This window comes from Rhinatrema bivittatum, chromosome 4 (assembly GCF_901001135.1).
Source record: "Rhinatrema bivittatum chromosome 4, aRhiBiv1.1, whole genome shotgun sequence".
Lineage (NCBI taxonomy): Eukaryota > Metazoa > Chordata > Amphibia > Gymnophiona > Rhinatrematidae > Rhinatrema > Rhinatrema bivittatum.
The window spans coordinates 469,096,149-469,109,511 of record NC_042618.1 but is presented as its reverse complement, the minus strand read 5'-3'; the positions used below and the strand labels follow the sequence as shown (position 1 = coordinate 469,109,511).

General features: G+C 45.3%; 2 protein-coding genes across 2 annotated transcripts in view; both read left to right on the top strand.

Moving 5' to 3' along the window:
* The window catches only part of LOC115089179 (lysozyme C-like), a 28,264-nt gene extending 15,432 nt beyond the window's left edge, over positions 1 to 12,832 (top strand). Inside the window, exon 5 of the mRNA XM_029597219.1 lies at positions 12,573 to 12,832. The gene's annotated coding sequence lies outside the window, so the exon portion shown is untranslated. The remainder of the gene's footprint in view (positions 1 to 12,572) is intronic.
* On the top strand, positions 2,555 to 12,571 carry LOC115089180 (lysozyme C-like). Its single transcript, XM_029597220.1, is given in 5 exon segments — positions 2,555 to 2,789; positions 7,526 to 7,690; positions 9,896 to 9,942; positions 9,944 to 9,972; positions 12,505 to 12,571. Coding segments are annotated over 5 exon segments (447 nt in total). The 5' UTR covers positions 2,555 to 2,650.
* Positions 12,833 to 13,363: the final 531 nt, after the last annotated feature.

Below are 13,363 nucleotides of genomic sequence, written 5' to 3'. Positions count from 1 at the left end.
TTTCTCTGTTTAATGTAACTTTACTTTCTACCTAGATGTTAATTGGTTTTCCCCTCAGTTACATTGTAAACCGGTACGATAAGACCTGGTCTTGAGCATCGGTATAGTAAAAGAAATTAAATAAATAAAATAAATAAATAAAATCATGAGAGGTCTAGAATGGGTAGATGTGAATCGGTTATTTACTCTTTCAGATAATAGAAAGACTAGGGGGCACTCCATGAAGTTAGCATGGGGCACATTTAAAACTAATCTGAGAGAGTTCTTTTTTACTCAATGCACAATTAAACTCTGGAATTTGTTGCCAGAGGATGTGGTTAGTGCAGTTAGTATAGCTGTGTTTAAAAAAGGATTGGATAAGTTCTTGGAGGAGAAGTCCATTACCTGCTATTAAGTTCACTTAGAGAATAGCCACTGCCATTAGCAATGGTAACATGGAATAGACTTAGTTTTTGGGTACTTGCCAGGTTCTTGTGGCCTGGTTTGGCCACTGTTGGAAACAGGATGCTGGGCTTGATGGACCCTTGGTCTGACCCAGTATGGCATTTTCTTATGTTCTTGTACTTCCTTGGAGTCCTTGGAAGACACCATTTCTTTTACTGCTGTATGGCTTCTCCGTAGGGGCCACAAACGGGTCTGATTATCAGGATCCCCTCCCCCAATGAGGAATCGTTAAATACATTTGCATACATAGGGTCTAAGAAAACAAGGTTACTTTGTAGAGTTTAGTTCACCTGAAGACCAGACTCGTTTGTGGACCTCCAGGACCAGAGTGGAGAATCCCTGTTTTTCTGACCTTCTTCAGATCTGCTTATACCTGAGGTGGCCAACTCCAGTCCTCAAGAGCTACAAACAGGCCAGGTTTGCAGGATATCCACAATGAATATGCATGAGATAGATTTGCATGCACTGCCTCCATTGTATGCATTGGCCACCCCTGGGTTAGACAAATGCAGCACCTGCTAATCCAGGTACTTAATCCATAATGAATATGCATGAAATAGATTTGCATGCACTGCCTCCATTGTATGCATTGGCCACCCCTGGGTTAGACAAATGCAGCACCTGCTAATCCAGGAGCTTAATCCATAATGAATATGCATGAAATAGATTTGCAGACAATGGAGATCCAGGGAATGGAAATCTATCTTGTGCATATTGATTGGTGCAATCCTGGTTAGGTGTGCCTCCAGGAGAGAGTTGGGAAACACTGCCTTAATCTATGCATGTCGACTAGTTAAGAACATAAGAACATGCCATACTGGGTCAGACCAAGGGTCCATCAAGCCCAGCATCCTGTTTCCAACAGTGGCCAATCCAGGCCATAAGAACCTGGCAAGTACCCAAAAACTAAGTCTGTTCCATGTTACTGTTGCTAGTAATAGCAGTGACTATTTTCTACTCTAAGTAGAAAGCTAAGGCAAATCACATCTCTGAGTTTCCTTTCCATCATCTTCTCTTGTAGTAAAGTGTATGTTTGTAATTTCTTTGGTGGACCTCATTGGCTCCAGTGTATAGAGTAGTGTTGGTGCTACACATTTCTAAGGAGTTACATTTTCTAAAAAGAAATAATAATAAGGCAACAATGATCCACCATCCTTTATATAAAGACAAAGTGAATTGATTGAAATAATCCAGTAAAGGTTTTATATCTAAAAATGTAGGAAGCCATCACCCCAGATCATAGGAGTCAAATTTTTCAAAATGATTGAAGATGTTGAACTCGACACCAATTACTCCTCCCCAGCTACAGTGAAGGAGTTTGTTCAAAAGTGAGAAGCACCTGCAGTGCTGGCCACTATGCCCCAATCCTTCAAGGCACAACAAGTTTTGAGGTTATTTGATCATATGTATAATATTTGGATATGCAGCTTTAAGAAAGATAAAAATATTAAAACAGGTAAGCAAAACACTTATGTACACAAATGTACAGCCTAGAAACAGGCCGATGCATTCAGTGCGTTTCTAAAAGGCAGTACTGCTTAGTGCCCCCACATGGAAATCCCATGCAGATGAGGGCATTCAGCATCCCCCTGCCCCCATGCAGAGAGACTGCAGCTGGCCAGTGTACCTTTTTCTTGCACTGGAAATATAACTCCAGGTAAGCCATGGAATTAAGTTTCCAACAGTGTTGTGCTGGCACTTAAAACCGCTAGAAAGGTTAAAAATGGCCATGGATTCGTACTGACTTATCCAGCTCCCTGGCAGAGGATAACAGCTGCCATATACCCAGATAAGTCGTACTTATCCGGTTATCTGGCACGGGTGACTGCTGCTTAGCTGGATAAATAGTTATCTGAATAAATACTTATCCGGCTAAGTAGCAGTCACCCATCATTTATGGCCTGTCGGGAATGCATTGGACCAGTGCCAAACTCACATTTTACTCTAAATGTGCTTTTTCAAAACTGCCAATGCATTTGCATTTCATTAGTTTACTGCATCTGGAGTTTTAGAAATAAAATCTGGGAGTTAAAAAGTCTGCTGAAAACCAGCCCCCAGTTTCTTAAAGCCCAGCTTCCTGCATGGGTCTAAAGGTTTTGCCTAATCCTAGGGGGCGTGAACTGCTGGGAATAAAGGCAGAAGGTATAAAGAGGAAGGAGCTCTGCGGTAGGAATCACAGTCTCCGCACACTGTGCCTGCGGCAAGAATGAAGACCCTGCTACTGGTGCTCGCTGGTTTCCTCAGCCTCCCAGCCACAGACGGGACGATCTATGAAAGGTGTGAATTTGCAGCAGTTTGCAAGAAGAATGGACTGGATGGCTTCCGAGGATACAGCCTGGCAAACTGTAAGTGTCTTTAGGGACTGCAAACCCTAGAGAAGGGCTGGTGGTAAGCAGCGGGTTTAAGGTTGAAACTTTAGCAGAAATTGGTACGAGATCTGCATCCTTGCTTGCAGTGCTGTCCTGAGAGGCAGGGCCGTTTTAGCCAGAGGGCAAATGAGGCACTTGCCCAGAGCCCAAAGCCTTAGAGGGACCCAGCTTCATTCAAAAAAATTAAAGAAAGAAGAAAATGGTAAAAAAGAAAGGAAGAGAGGTAACTAACTAATGTGCCAGATTATCTTCTTTAGGTCTTAAAAGGATCAGCTGAGTCCATGGTGAGTAAATAGTGCAAAATGTTTACCTGGTGAGAAGTGGGGGAAGGGCCCATCCTAGTGAGGTTGGCCCGGGGCCTCACAGAGGCTTAAAATGGCCCTGCTGGGCGGTTGCCTGGGGTGCCGTGAGCTGAGGGGCATCCTGGGTACTGGTGGGGGATCGGAGCACCGATGAAAATGAAGAGCCAGCAGCAAATCACCTTTCACCTTCGAGATGGCCCTGCTTGCTTGAATTCTGTGCGAAAGAAACCTCCCCTGTGGGAGAATCTGAATAAGGAACTACTCTGCATTTAAATTGAGCGGCTGAATTGCTACAATTCTGCTTTTAGAAAACATTATTTCTCAAATTTGTCTGGAAATATTCTAAAAATAGGATATAGACGTATAAATTGTATTGCTTGCCTTCAGTAGCTGTACATATAATATTGTAGCTTCTATAGCATGAACTGAAGACTGACGGCAGAGGATAAGTAAGGAATGTGCAAGAATTTAATGAAATGAAACTGAAGAACAGCGAGGCGAGGTACCCGATCCTCACAGAACTGGATAGTGCTGTCTAACAAGTTCTCCTGCATCACAGATGTATCCCTCTCCCTCCCTCCTCCCTATCTGCATCACCTGGTCTCCCATCACCCCCCCTCCCTCCCCCCTTCCCCATAGCTACCCTCACCCCCCTGACAAAACAGCCCCTTGTAAACCCCCCCCTAGCCTGGAAATGCAACCTGTTCCTAATCTGTGTTCCCATAATGCAAGCCCCCAATCCCTTTGCACATGTATAATATTATGTACTATAATTAATTCTTGTTAATCACTCCTCTAAGTTATACTGTAAAAATAAGCAGCCCGTGTATTAGATTAAGGGGCACGTGTTTTATAATTAGTTTCTTGCTAACTGTTCTAAGTTATACTGTAAAAATAAGCAGCCCATGTCTTATTTACTGTTCAGTTGTATGTGAACCGGGGTGATATCTCGATCGAATGTCCGTATACAAAAACAATTAAATAAATAAATGACTTAGAGACCCAGAGCTACTGTCCCCTAACCCTCCCCCATTAAGATCTGTAGAAGGGGCTTTGCAGACTTACATGGTGTGCAATGTGTTTATGCTTGGCTCTATATTAATAATAATTTTCCTCCTGTTGACTACGATTATTTCATATTGGTCCGCAAAAGGATATGGACCATGCAAGAAGCACAGAACACTTGTGCTGAACACTCCAGCCACAGAGAAGTATACTTTTTTTTTAATTTAGATTTTATTGAATTTTACAACCAGTAATAGGGACACTCAAAAGAATCAGCAAACAAACACATATACCAGGTGTCCCAGCAATCTGTGACATGTTAGAGGGGAATTTTCAAAGGCACTTCTGTGAGGTTAAATAAGGCTTTGCCCGCAGAAGAGACCCCGTACAAAGCCGCACAGCTGGTTTGCGCATAAGATTATGTGGCTCCATAGTATTATGTGCGCACTTGTTATACTACGGGGAGAGGAGCTGCAGAGGATGGAGGCTGGGCCAAATTAAGATTTTATAAAGGCCACAGCTAAATTCTCTCAGCACAGGAGCCGGAGGAGTTGCGGACGCGGAGTTTTGCTGGCATCATTTTCAAAGCGTTTAAGTCCGCTTGGAAGATTGGTGCAAGATGTGCACGCTATTACAGAATTGTCCCCTTACTGGTAAAGAGCAGGTGGATGTAGACTTTTTAATTTACACAAATCCTCACATTCGCATCAGTCCTCTGCCTGGCAGTGCTGACCTGGGGCCATGTTCTGGCTCTCTCCTCCCCACGGAGGATTTACTCATCTTTACTGGGTTGGTTTAATTTTCTCCTTAGCAATAAGTGCAGTGTCTCAATATTATTTATTTACGTTTCTTTTGCTTTTGCAAAAAAAAATAAAAATAAAAATGCCCCAGCCAGGCAGATTGTATTACTTGTAATCATAATCAGCACAGTAAAAATCTGATGTGGATGAACAAACCTTGAAGTCACTAACTTTTCTTTAGTATAAAAATGTAGCCCTGCCGCTAAGTGTATTTTGAACTTATCCCATATGAGGCTCAGGTTTTAGACTTCTGGGGGTAGATCTTCAAAACTTTCTGTGTAAGTAACTTAGCCAGTTAGAACTAATCCGGCTAAGTTACGCTGTATATTTAGCTGCATGGCAAAGCCGCTGGATATACGCGTATATGTGCGTACTTAGCTCTATGGTGCATCTAAACTTAGACGTAAACTTATCCGGCTAACTCTGAATATCGGTAGTTTGCTGTGTAAGTTATAATGCTAACTTGCACCGCCCCCAATCCGTCTAGTACATGCATATTTGGTGGCTGCTACGTTGCTGCATAACTTCTGCTTATCCAGCTAAATAGCGATGAAGATGCTTTGAATATGTACCTCCTGGAGTCTTCCTCTGTTGTGCCTTGAACTTCTCTCCAATGTAACTTTGTGCCATGATCTGCATCATCCCAGTGATGCATTGGTTATCAGAACATGTGGATATTCACAGAGGCTCTTAGTAATGCGCAGGAGGCGAATCAAAATGGACTGGGATGGCACGACCTGCTATGCTTAGAACACAGAGGGTCCGATGCAATAAAGTGCTCCCAGCCCAGCACACGGGTTTACACGCGTTGGGCACGCAAGACTAGCACCCAATGCAGTAAGGAGATTAATGCGTCCAAAATGGGCGCCCTAACATACGCAAACCTAATAGTGCTCAACGCATGCAAATTCTATGTAGATGAGGACATTAGCTATTATCGCCTGATGCAGGAAAGTGCTGGGTATCCAACACACACTTTTTAACATGGGGAATTTAACTCCATCTCTAGAGGTGGGGTAAAGTCAACTCGCAGTCAAGGGCTCATGAGAAATATTCCAAAATATGGTCCTCTGGTTGTGATAAATGTGTCCTCCTTAGTATCATCCCAGCTCTTGAATTTATTGCTTGCGGTGGCAAAAAATAAATGTATATTGATTGGCTCAAAAGGAACGCACGTTTCTGATAACCGCACAATTTAGAAGCCCTTAGCAATGGGCGCCTGATATAATAAACTGCAGCATGTGAAACTGGCACTTCAGCAAGATAACCAAAGCAAGTGCGATCAAATCGGACCCTCGTCTTGAGCACCCACTGCAATTGTGAGTGCCTGATGCAATAACCTCTTCTGAGCGTCCTTTTTTACGCTGCCTCTGATTTACATATTGCATCGGGGAGCACAGGGATGTGCCTGCCCGTTTTCAGCACGCAAATTATTGCATCGGGGCCAGAGTTTCGTCCGACTTCTTTTGTTTGACGGAGCCCTCTCCAGGCAGGTACTGTTGCATCTGCTGCCCGTCACCTCCTGCTCAGCTCCTTCTTCACGCCTGTCAAATAAAGCATGGAAGAAGAATCTGTAATTTCCTGCTTTCAAACTTGCACTGTTGCAAAGCATTTTTAGCAAGCTGTCAGAAGAAATGGCTGGATCACGTCTGATCCACCCCTGATCTTTTGTAGGTATAAGGGGAGCAGAGCACATTCTATTAAAGAGCCCTCAGGTAAATCATATATTTGAATGAATTGTAGCTATAAACAATGCTATTTTTTATTTCTTTTACAAAGAAATTTCAATTCAAGTTGCTGTCGATAAAAGCAAACTGCAATGTTTTTGATTGAGAAGTAGCTGTGCTGCATAATCCTACAAACACTTCTGAAACGATATTTCAGAAGTGTTTCATTGGTGTAGATCATCAGACTGGTCATCACGGGACCCGCTGAAGTCGTAGCCCCCTTTGCCCACAACATTCACTATGAAACGCAGCAACAAATGCACCAATCTACGTCATCACCATATCTGAAGACCATTGCTTGACAAACGCCGGAGAAATGTCTCCTGAATGATCATTGCAGACGGTGGGTTCAATAAAGACCCCTTTTCCATTCAAGAGGAGGCCAGGAATGTTTTATAAATGACATGGCTTCCCTCCCCAGCCTGCTGAGGCTTCGGGATATCCCCAGTGAATGTGCAGGCGATACATCTGGATACAATGGGGCATCTAATCGATGGAAAGTATACCTAATACATATTCATGGTGGATATCCCGACTGGCTGTGGGGCCGCCAGGACAGGTTAGCGAAGCTCCGGGATGACCTTTTTCTCTAATTAGTACAAGATTTCACTTATGGCTCTCAGAACTGTTAAACACAGCACTTCTGTGTCATCCTCCTCGAACTATGCAATAGATCTCAGAGAATTGCCTGTTAGGGCCTTTGTTCCCAAGTAGCAAGTTTTGAACTTCAGAGGTAGAAACTCAGCTCTGATCACTAAGCAGTGGTAGGCATAACCCGTGCATCTTTGGTTTTGTTCAAATAAATACATATTTTAGCGTGTTTACATTCTTAAATATCTGCTGCTGTTCGTATAAAGTGATGAACTAACTCTTCCCAGGGGTGTGTACAGCGTACTTTGAGAGCAGATTCAACACAAGGGCAGTAAACTTTAACCGCGTTGACGGTAGCACAGACTACGGCATCTACCAGATCAACAGCCGCTGGTGGTGTAACGATGGGAAAACTCCAAGAGCCAAGAACGCGTGTGGTATTAACTGCAGCGGTAAGTCCAGTTCCCTCTGGTGACAGGGAGGATCATTTAAAAAGGCATTTTTGCGGGTAACGGTGTGCTTTACCCATGGATATGTCCATCTAAGACCTGTATGCATGTAAATGAAAATCCCCATTCCTACCATGCATATTTTGATTTTAAAAAGTATGCAAGCACATTTTCACTGGAAAATTAGTAAATAGCAGGTATAATTGAATGTGATTAGTTTTGCTGGGGTAATTGTCTAAGTAGCAGTGAATGAAGGTAGATAAAGGCCGAAATGGACCCAGCAGGATATTTAGTTTGCTATGAAAGCGCATATATTAGCCTGGAAATTTTGTGCAGGCTCTTGCAAAGTTACCCCTCATTCGGACTGATTCAGTAAAATGCGCCGGAGAGCCAACGCTCCGAGGCAAGCACCCGCTCTCCCAACGCGCGCCCAGGCCACTCTCCTGGGCGCGCGATTTAGTATTCAAATGAGGGCCCGCGGTAATAAGGCATCCCTAGCGCCTCCTTATTGTCAGAAGCGGCGGCTGTCAGCGGGTTTGACAGTCGATGCTTAATTTTACCGGCGTCAGTTGTCAAAACCCGCTGACAGCCACGGGTTCGGAAAACGGACGCCGGCAAAATTGAGTGTCCGTCTTCCAACCCGCGAGCCGCAGGCCAAATTTTTTTTTTTTTTTAATGATTTTTTAAATTTTTTTTAAATTTTTTGGGCTTCTGACTTTTCTGTACACTTTCCTGGTGCCGGCCGAAATTAAACTCCTGCCTTGGCTGCACATTTTACTTTCTGGATCGCGCGGGACTAATAGGCTCATCATTTGTATGTTGCGGGCGCTATTAGTTTCGGGGGGGTTGGCCATACGTTTTCCACGCGCTATTACCCCTTACTGTATAAGCGTCGATAACACGCGGCCAACCAGGGGCTAACGGTGCGCTCAGTCGAGCTGCATCAGCCCGATAGTACTTAGCAATAAGGCAAACTGCCAGGGTGCCACACATCGATATCATGCAGTGACTCAAACTGCACATTGGGCCATTATTTTATGTACCGACGCTTCATGGACCTGTGATTGAAACGCACAATCTAATAAAGGCAGGAAACACAGGCAAACATAGGAGGGGGGGGCGAGGGAGGTGTGCCTGGGTCAAAAGCAGCAGGGCAGCTGCAAGGGAATGGCCTGTGGGCCACCTATAGGAATAAATTACCTTTTATCTTTTAAAGCAGCCTCAAGAAGGTGTGTTTTAGGCTGAATTTGAATCTGGCAAGAGCAGGGGCACAGCCCAGGAAGGCACGGAGGAGTAAAATGAACATGCTATAATAAAAAGAACTCCACAAAATAAAATAATAAAATTAAAATCAACGATTGAATTGTTACATTAAATATTTATAGGAGATAAGTTCATAGGGAAAATGAGAGAAGGGAGGCCCTGGAGCAGAGGGAATGCATTTGTAGGCTGAACCAGCAGCCTGAGTTTTATGCAGAAGGGGGGGGGGGGGGGGGGTTACATGATCATAACAGCATCCGAGGAAGAGAAGTCGCGCTGCTGAGATCTGAACGGATTACCTGCAGCCTGAGTTTTATGCAGAAGGGGGGGTTACATGATCATAACAGCATCCGAGGAAGAGAAGTCGCGCTGCTGAGATCTGAACGGATTACCAGCAGCCTGAGTTTTATGCAGAAGGGGGGGTTACATGATCATAACAGCATTCGAGGAAGAGAAGTCGCGCTACTGAGATCTGAACGGATTACCTGCAGCCTGAGTTTTATGCAGAAGGGGGGGTTACATGATCATAACAGCATCCGAGGAAGAGAAGTCGCGCTGCTGAGATCTGAACGGATTACCTGCAGCCTGAGTTTTATGCAGAAGGGGGGGTTACATGATCATAGCAGCATCAGAGGAAGAGAAGTCGCGCTGCTGAGATCTGAACGGATTACTCACTCCAGTTATAAAAGTGTGGGTGTGCTTCTTCCAAACCCCGTCATGCTGGCCTGAGGAAGCTCACATTTTCCCCGTTCCTTGAAACCTGATGGCAGAAAAAGACCGTACGGCCTATCTAGTCTGCCCATCCATTCAAGAATATTACTTACTGAGTTTAAGAAGTCTTGGACCACTGAGTACTTTTCTCTCAGTCTCTCTCATGCATGCATATAGAAGATAAACTGACACGGTGAACAGTATAATAAGGATAACGCTGCCAATATTTCTTTACAGAACTGCAAAAAGATGACATTACTGCAGCCATAACTTGTGCAAAGCGGGGTGGTGAAAGATGCAGGCATGAGTGCATGGTATGTGCCAAATTCCCAGAATCATTCTGCTAACTGCAGGAAAAAAATTGCAATTCTCATTTTCAATCAGCACAGTGAGCGAGATCATGCTTTTGGCTACATGTTTTATTTCTGCCTAGAATAAAGGTATTTTGTTAGTATCTCTTTAAGAGTGGCCATGTGGCGGCAGCAGTTTACTTAGCTTTAGCTCGCACCTTTATTGATAGCTCATGGTGGGTTACATTCAGATACTGTAGTTATTGTCCTGCCCCAGAGGGCTTACAGTCTAACAGGCCGATGCAGTCGAACGCACCTTTCTGTGCACAAAACTTACTGCCGATGCATGCACAAAATGTACGTTCCTAAAGAAGAGGACTGCTTAGTGCCATCGCATGGAAATCCCATGCAAAGGAGGACATTCACCAGTGCAGGGAGACTACATCTGGCCAGTCACATTTTTATCACTGGAAACTTAACTTCTGGGTCAGGGCTGGAGTTAAGTTTCCAGTGCTATAAAAAATTTTTTTAAAAGGTTAAAAAAAGAGTAAAAAAAAAAATAGGATCAATCCTGGTAAGTGCCAGCAGCCACCTCCACGTAACTGGATAATTAGTGACTTATCCGGGTCAATGTCAGCAGCCGTCGTCGCCATTTATCCATCTATCTGGCAGCGGGAAGTTGGTACTTATCTGGCTATCTGGCAAGCTTTGCTGCTACTTCGCTGGATAAGTTACTTACTCAGTAGCCTGTCAGGGGTGCCTGCACCCCCTTTCCGAGTTAAAATGTGAGTTGGCACAGAACGAACACACATTTTAAACGTTAGGTGCGTTTTTTTTAACTCCTGGTGCATTCGCATAGCATTCCCTTACTGCATCAAGAGCTTAAAAAAATATTTTAAGCTGAGCACGAGAAGTGTCTGCTGCAGACAAGCGCACAAGGTTTTAACACTGTGCCTCCTGCATCGGCCTGTAAGTTTGTACCTGGGCCAATGGAGGGTGACGTGAATTCCCCAAGGTCACAGCAAGTGGCAGCAGGTTTACAGCCCTGGTTCCCCTGTTATCACCGTTACTCAGCCATCACCCCCAGACAGCCACTTGAGGGTAACCTTCCAGACGGGCCTTTCCAGAGGACGACCCACATCCGGACAGGAAAGCAGACCCTTGAATAATTGAGGGAAGTGGTGATGTAAGTGAGGCCCGAGTCACTGGAGGAAATGTTTCTCCCTCTTCCCCACCAGCTGACTGTCAACCACTCCTAAACAGGGCTTCCCAAACTGAGAGCCAGGACCCCAAATAGGGTCACAAAATCTTCAGCTGGGATCATAAGAGCCTCTGCATGAGCACCTGAAGTGATGGAGGTCAGCAGGAGGGCTGGGAGCCAGCACCCATTCACAGGTCCTGCCCTTGCATGAGTTTTTGTAACAGGAAGCCTCGCGCGAGGAGCAGTCGGGGCCTGCTGCAGGGCCTGTGAGCTTGCAGGACTGACTTTCATTACTTAATGCTGTTGCCACTCGCAGATGACCATCAGGCTTGGGATCAGCCACGAGGGCGGAGGAGGGCTGAGTGTGCACGAGCCAGTGGAGATTGTCCCTAAGCAACCTCCTCACCCTCCAATGAATCTAAGCAAAAGAAAATATTGCCCCTATCAGCAGCCTGCCCTCTCCTCCCACCAATTGTCATCCACCTTTGGCCTGCTGACCCTGACCAGGAGGATGTTTGAGGGAGTGGATGGTTGGATAAAGTGGAGAAGGGGGCTGGAGGGTAAGAGAGGGGGAATGATGGAAGGTGAACTGGGGGATGTAAGAGAGGAACTGGGAGTGAGAGGATCAGCTGGGAGTGTGTGAGGGAAGGATTGGGAGAAGGTGAGTTAGAAGGGATTGGGGATGGAGTGAAAAGCAGGAAAGGACAAAGGATCAGTTAGAGGGAGGATCAGTTAGGGGGAGGTGAGAGAGAGGGGATGGAAGATGTAAGAGGGTTTCAGCGGGAGGGGTGGGGGTTGAAAGAGGGGATCAGCTGAATTGCAGGGAGGGTGAGAATGGAGCGATTCTTAGAAGGGGGATCAGACCCCTGCTCGTTTGTTGGGCTCGGTCCTCTGGAGTCAAATTCTGAAATGCTGAAAGGGGGTCAGGCCGGCTGAAGGTTTGGGAAGCCTCTGTTTCATGAGCACCAAGCATATGACAAATCTGCTATAGCGCTGCTGCTTCTCTGAAGGTCAAGCCCCCCGGTGTCACTAGGACCTGCGCTCCCGCTGCAGCGAACTGCGAGGACGTTCCCAGCGGTGACAGAGCAGGAAGAAAACGCTGGGTTTTCCCCTGGGGTTTCAGGAGGGGGTGGGGCGGTTCCTCTACAGCTTTGTTTCAGGAGGAGAGATCAGCAAAAACCGCAAGTGCTGAACATGTCCAAGTATCTATCACACCTCCTGGTCTCCTGTTCCAGGGGTGGAACAGCACAAGCTCTATTCAGAAAATATAATCTTCCTGCTTGCAGACAGCTTTTCATTTGCATTTGCCACAGAAACTGAATGATTAACTGACAGATTATTTAATCTTTCAACAGGGTGGCCTGGCGAAACAATTGCAAAGGAAAGGATCTGTCCAAATGGACCAAGGGCTGCAAACTGTGATATGTGCGGGCTCTGATTTCCATAAAGCATGCTCACTTTTTTTCATTTGTTAATTGCTTCTCAAATATTGCAAACTTTTCAGGGTTTTTCTGGTCAAAAAACGAAGCCTTTTTAGAATTAGAAACCTTTCCCTATGTAGAAATACTTTTCCCTCATGAGACTGAGGTGTTTATTGTGCTGCACTTTGTTTCTTGCACTTAGCTAAAACTTCTCTGGATGTTTCCTGCACACTTAACTTTTAATAAACATGTCTGATCACAAGTGCTAAAAGCTAATTTACTTCATGCCACAAGCATTTTCTAATTTGTGCATTCAGTAAGGTAAGCTGATCAATTTAAAAGTAAAGGAACTCGTCTGCCTGGCTCCCTGAAGAATTTAGCACCAGCAGAAACAATCTCTATACACTTTACTCCTGGGCAAGGCAGAATTCCCCTCCCCCACCCTCCACCGAAGGGTTGGAAAGTTTTGGGCAGAACTTGGCTGAGCTGAAGGCTGGTAGGAGAGAGCAGATTCGTAGCCTATGGGGCCAAGCTGGAGGCAATACCCGCAGCAATGAGACAGCAGGGGGCGCTGTGATCCAAAATCAAGGGAGAGGGAAGAAGAGAGAAAGACAGGCAGGGGGTGGGGAAAATCTGAGAGAGGCAGGGAATGGGGAGAAGAGATGATAGCAGACACAGGAGGGAAAGGGGATGAGAGAAACCGATAGGGAGGTGGATGGGGAGGGTAAGCTGAGTGGTGAGGATGACTGGGGGAATTCTGCAGCACAAAGTTTAAAAGTTGTAGATATATAAA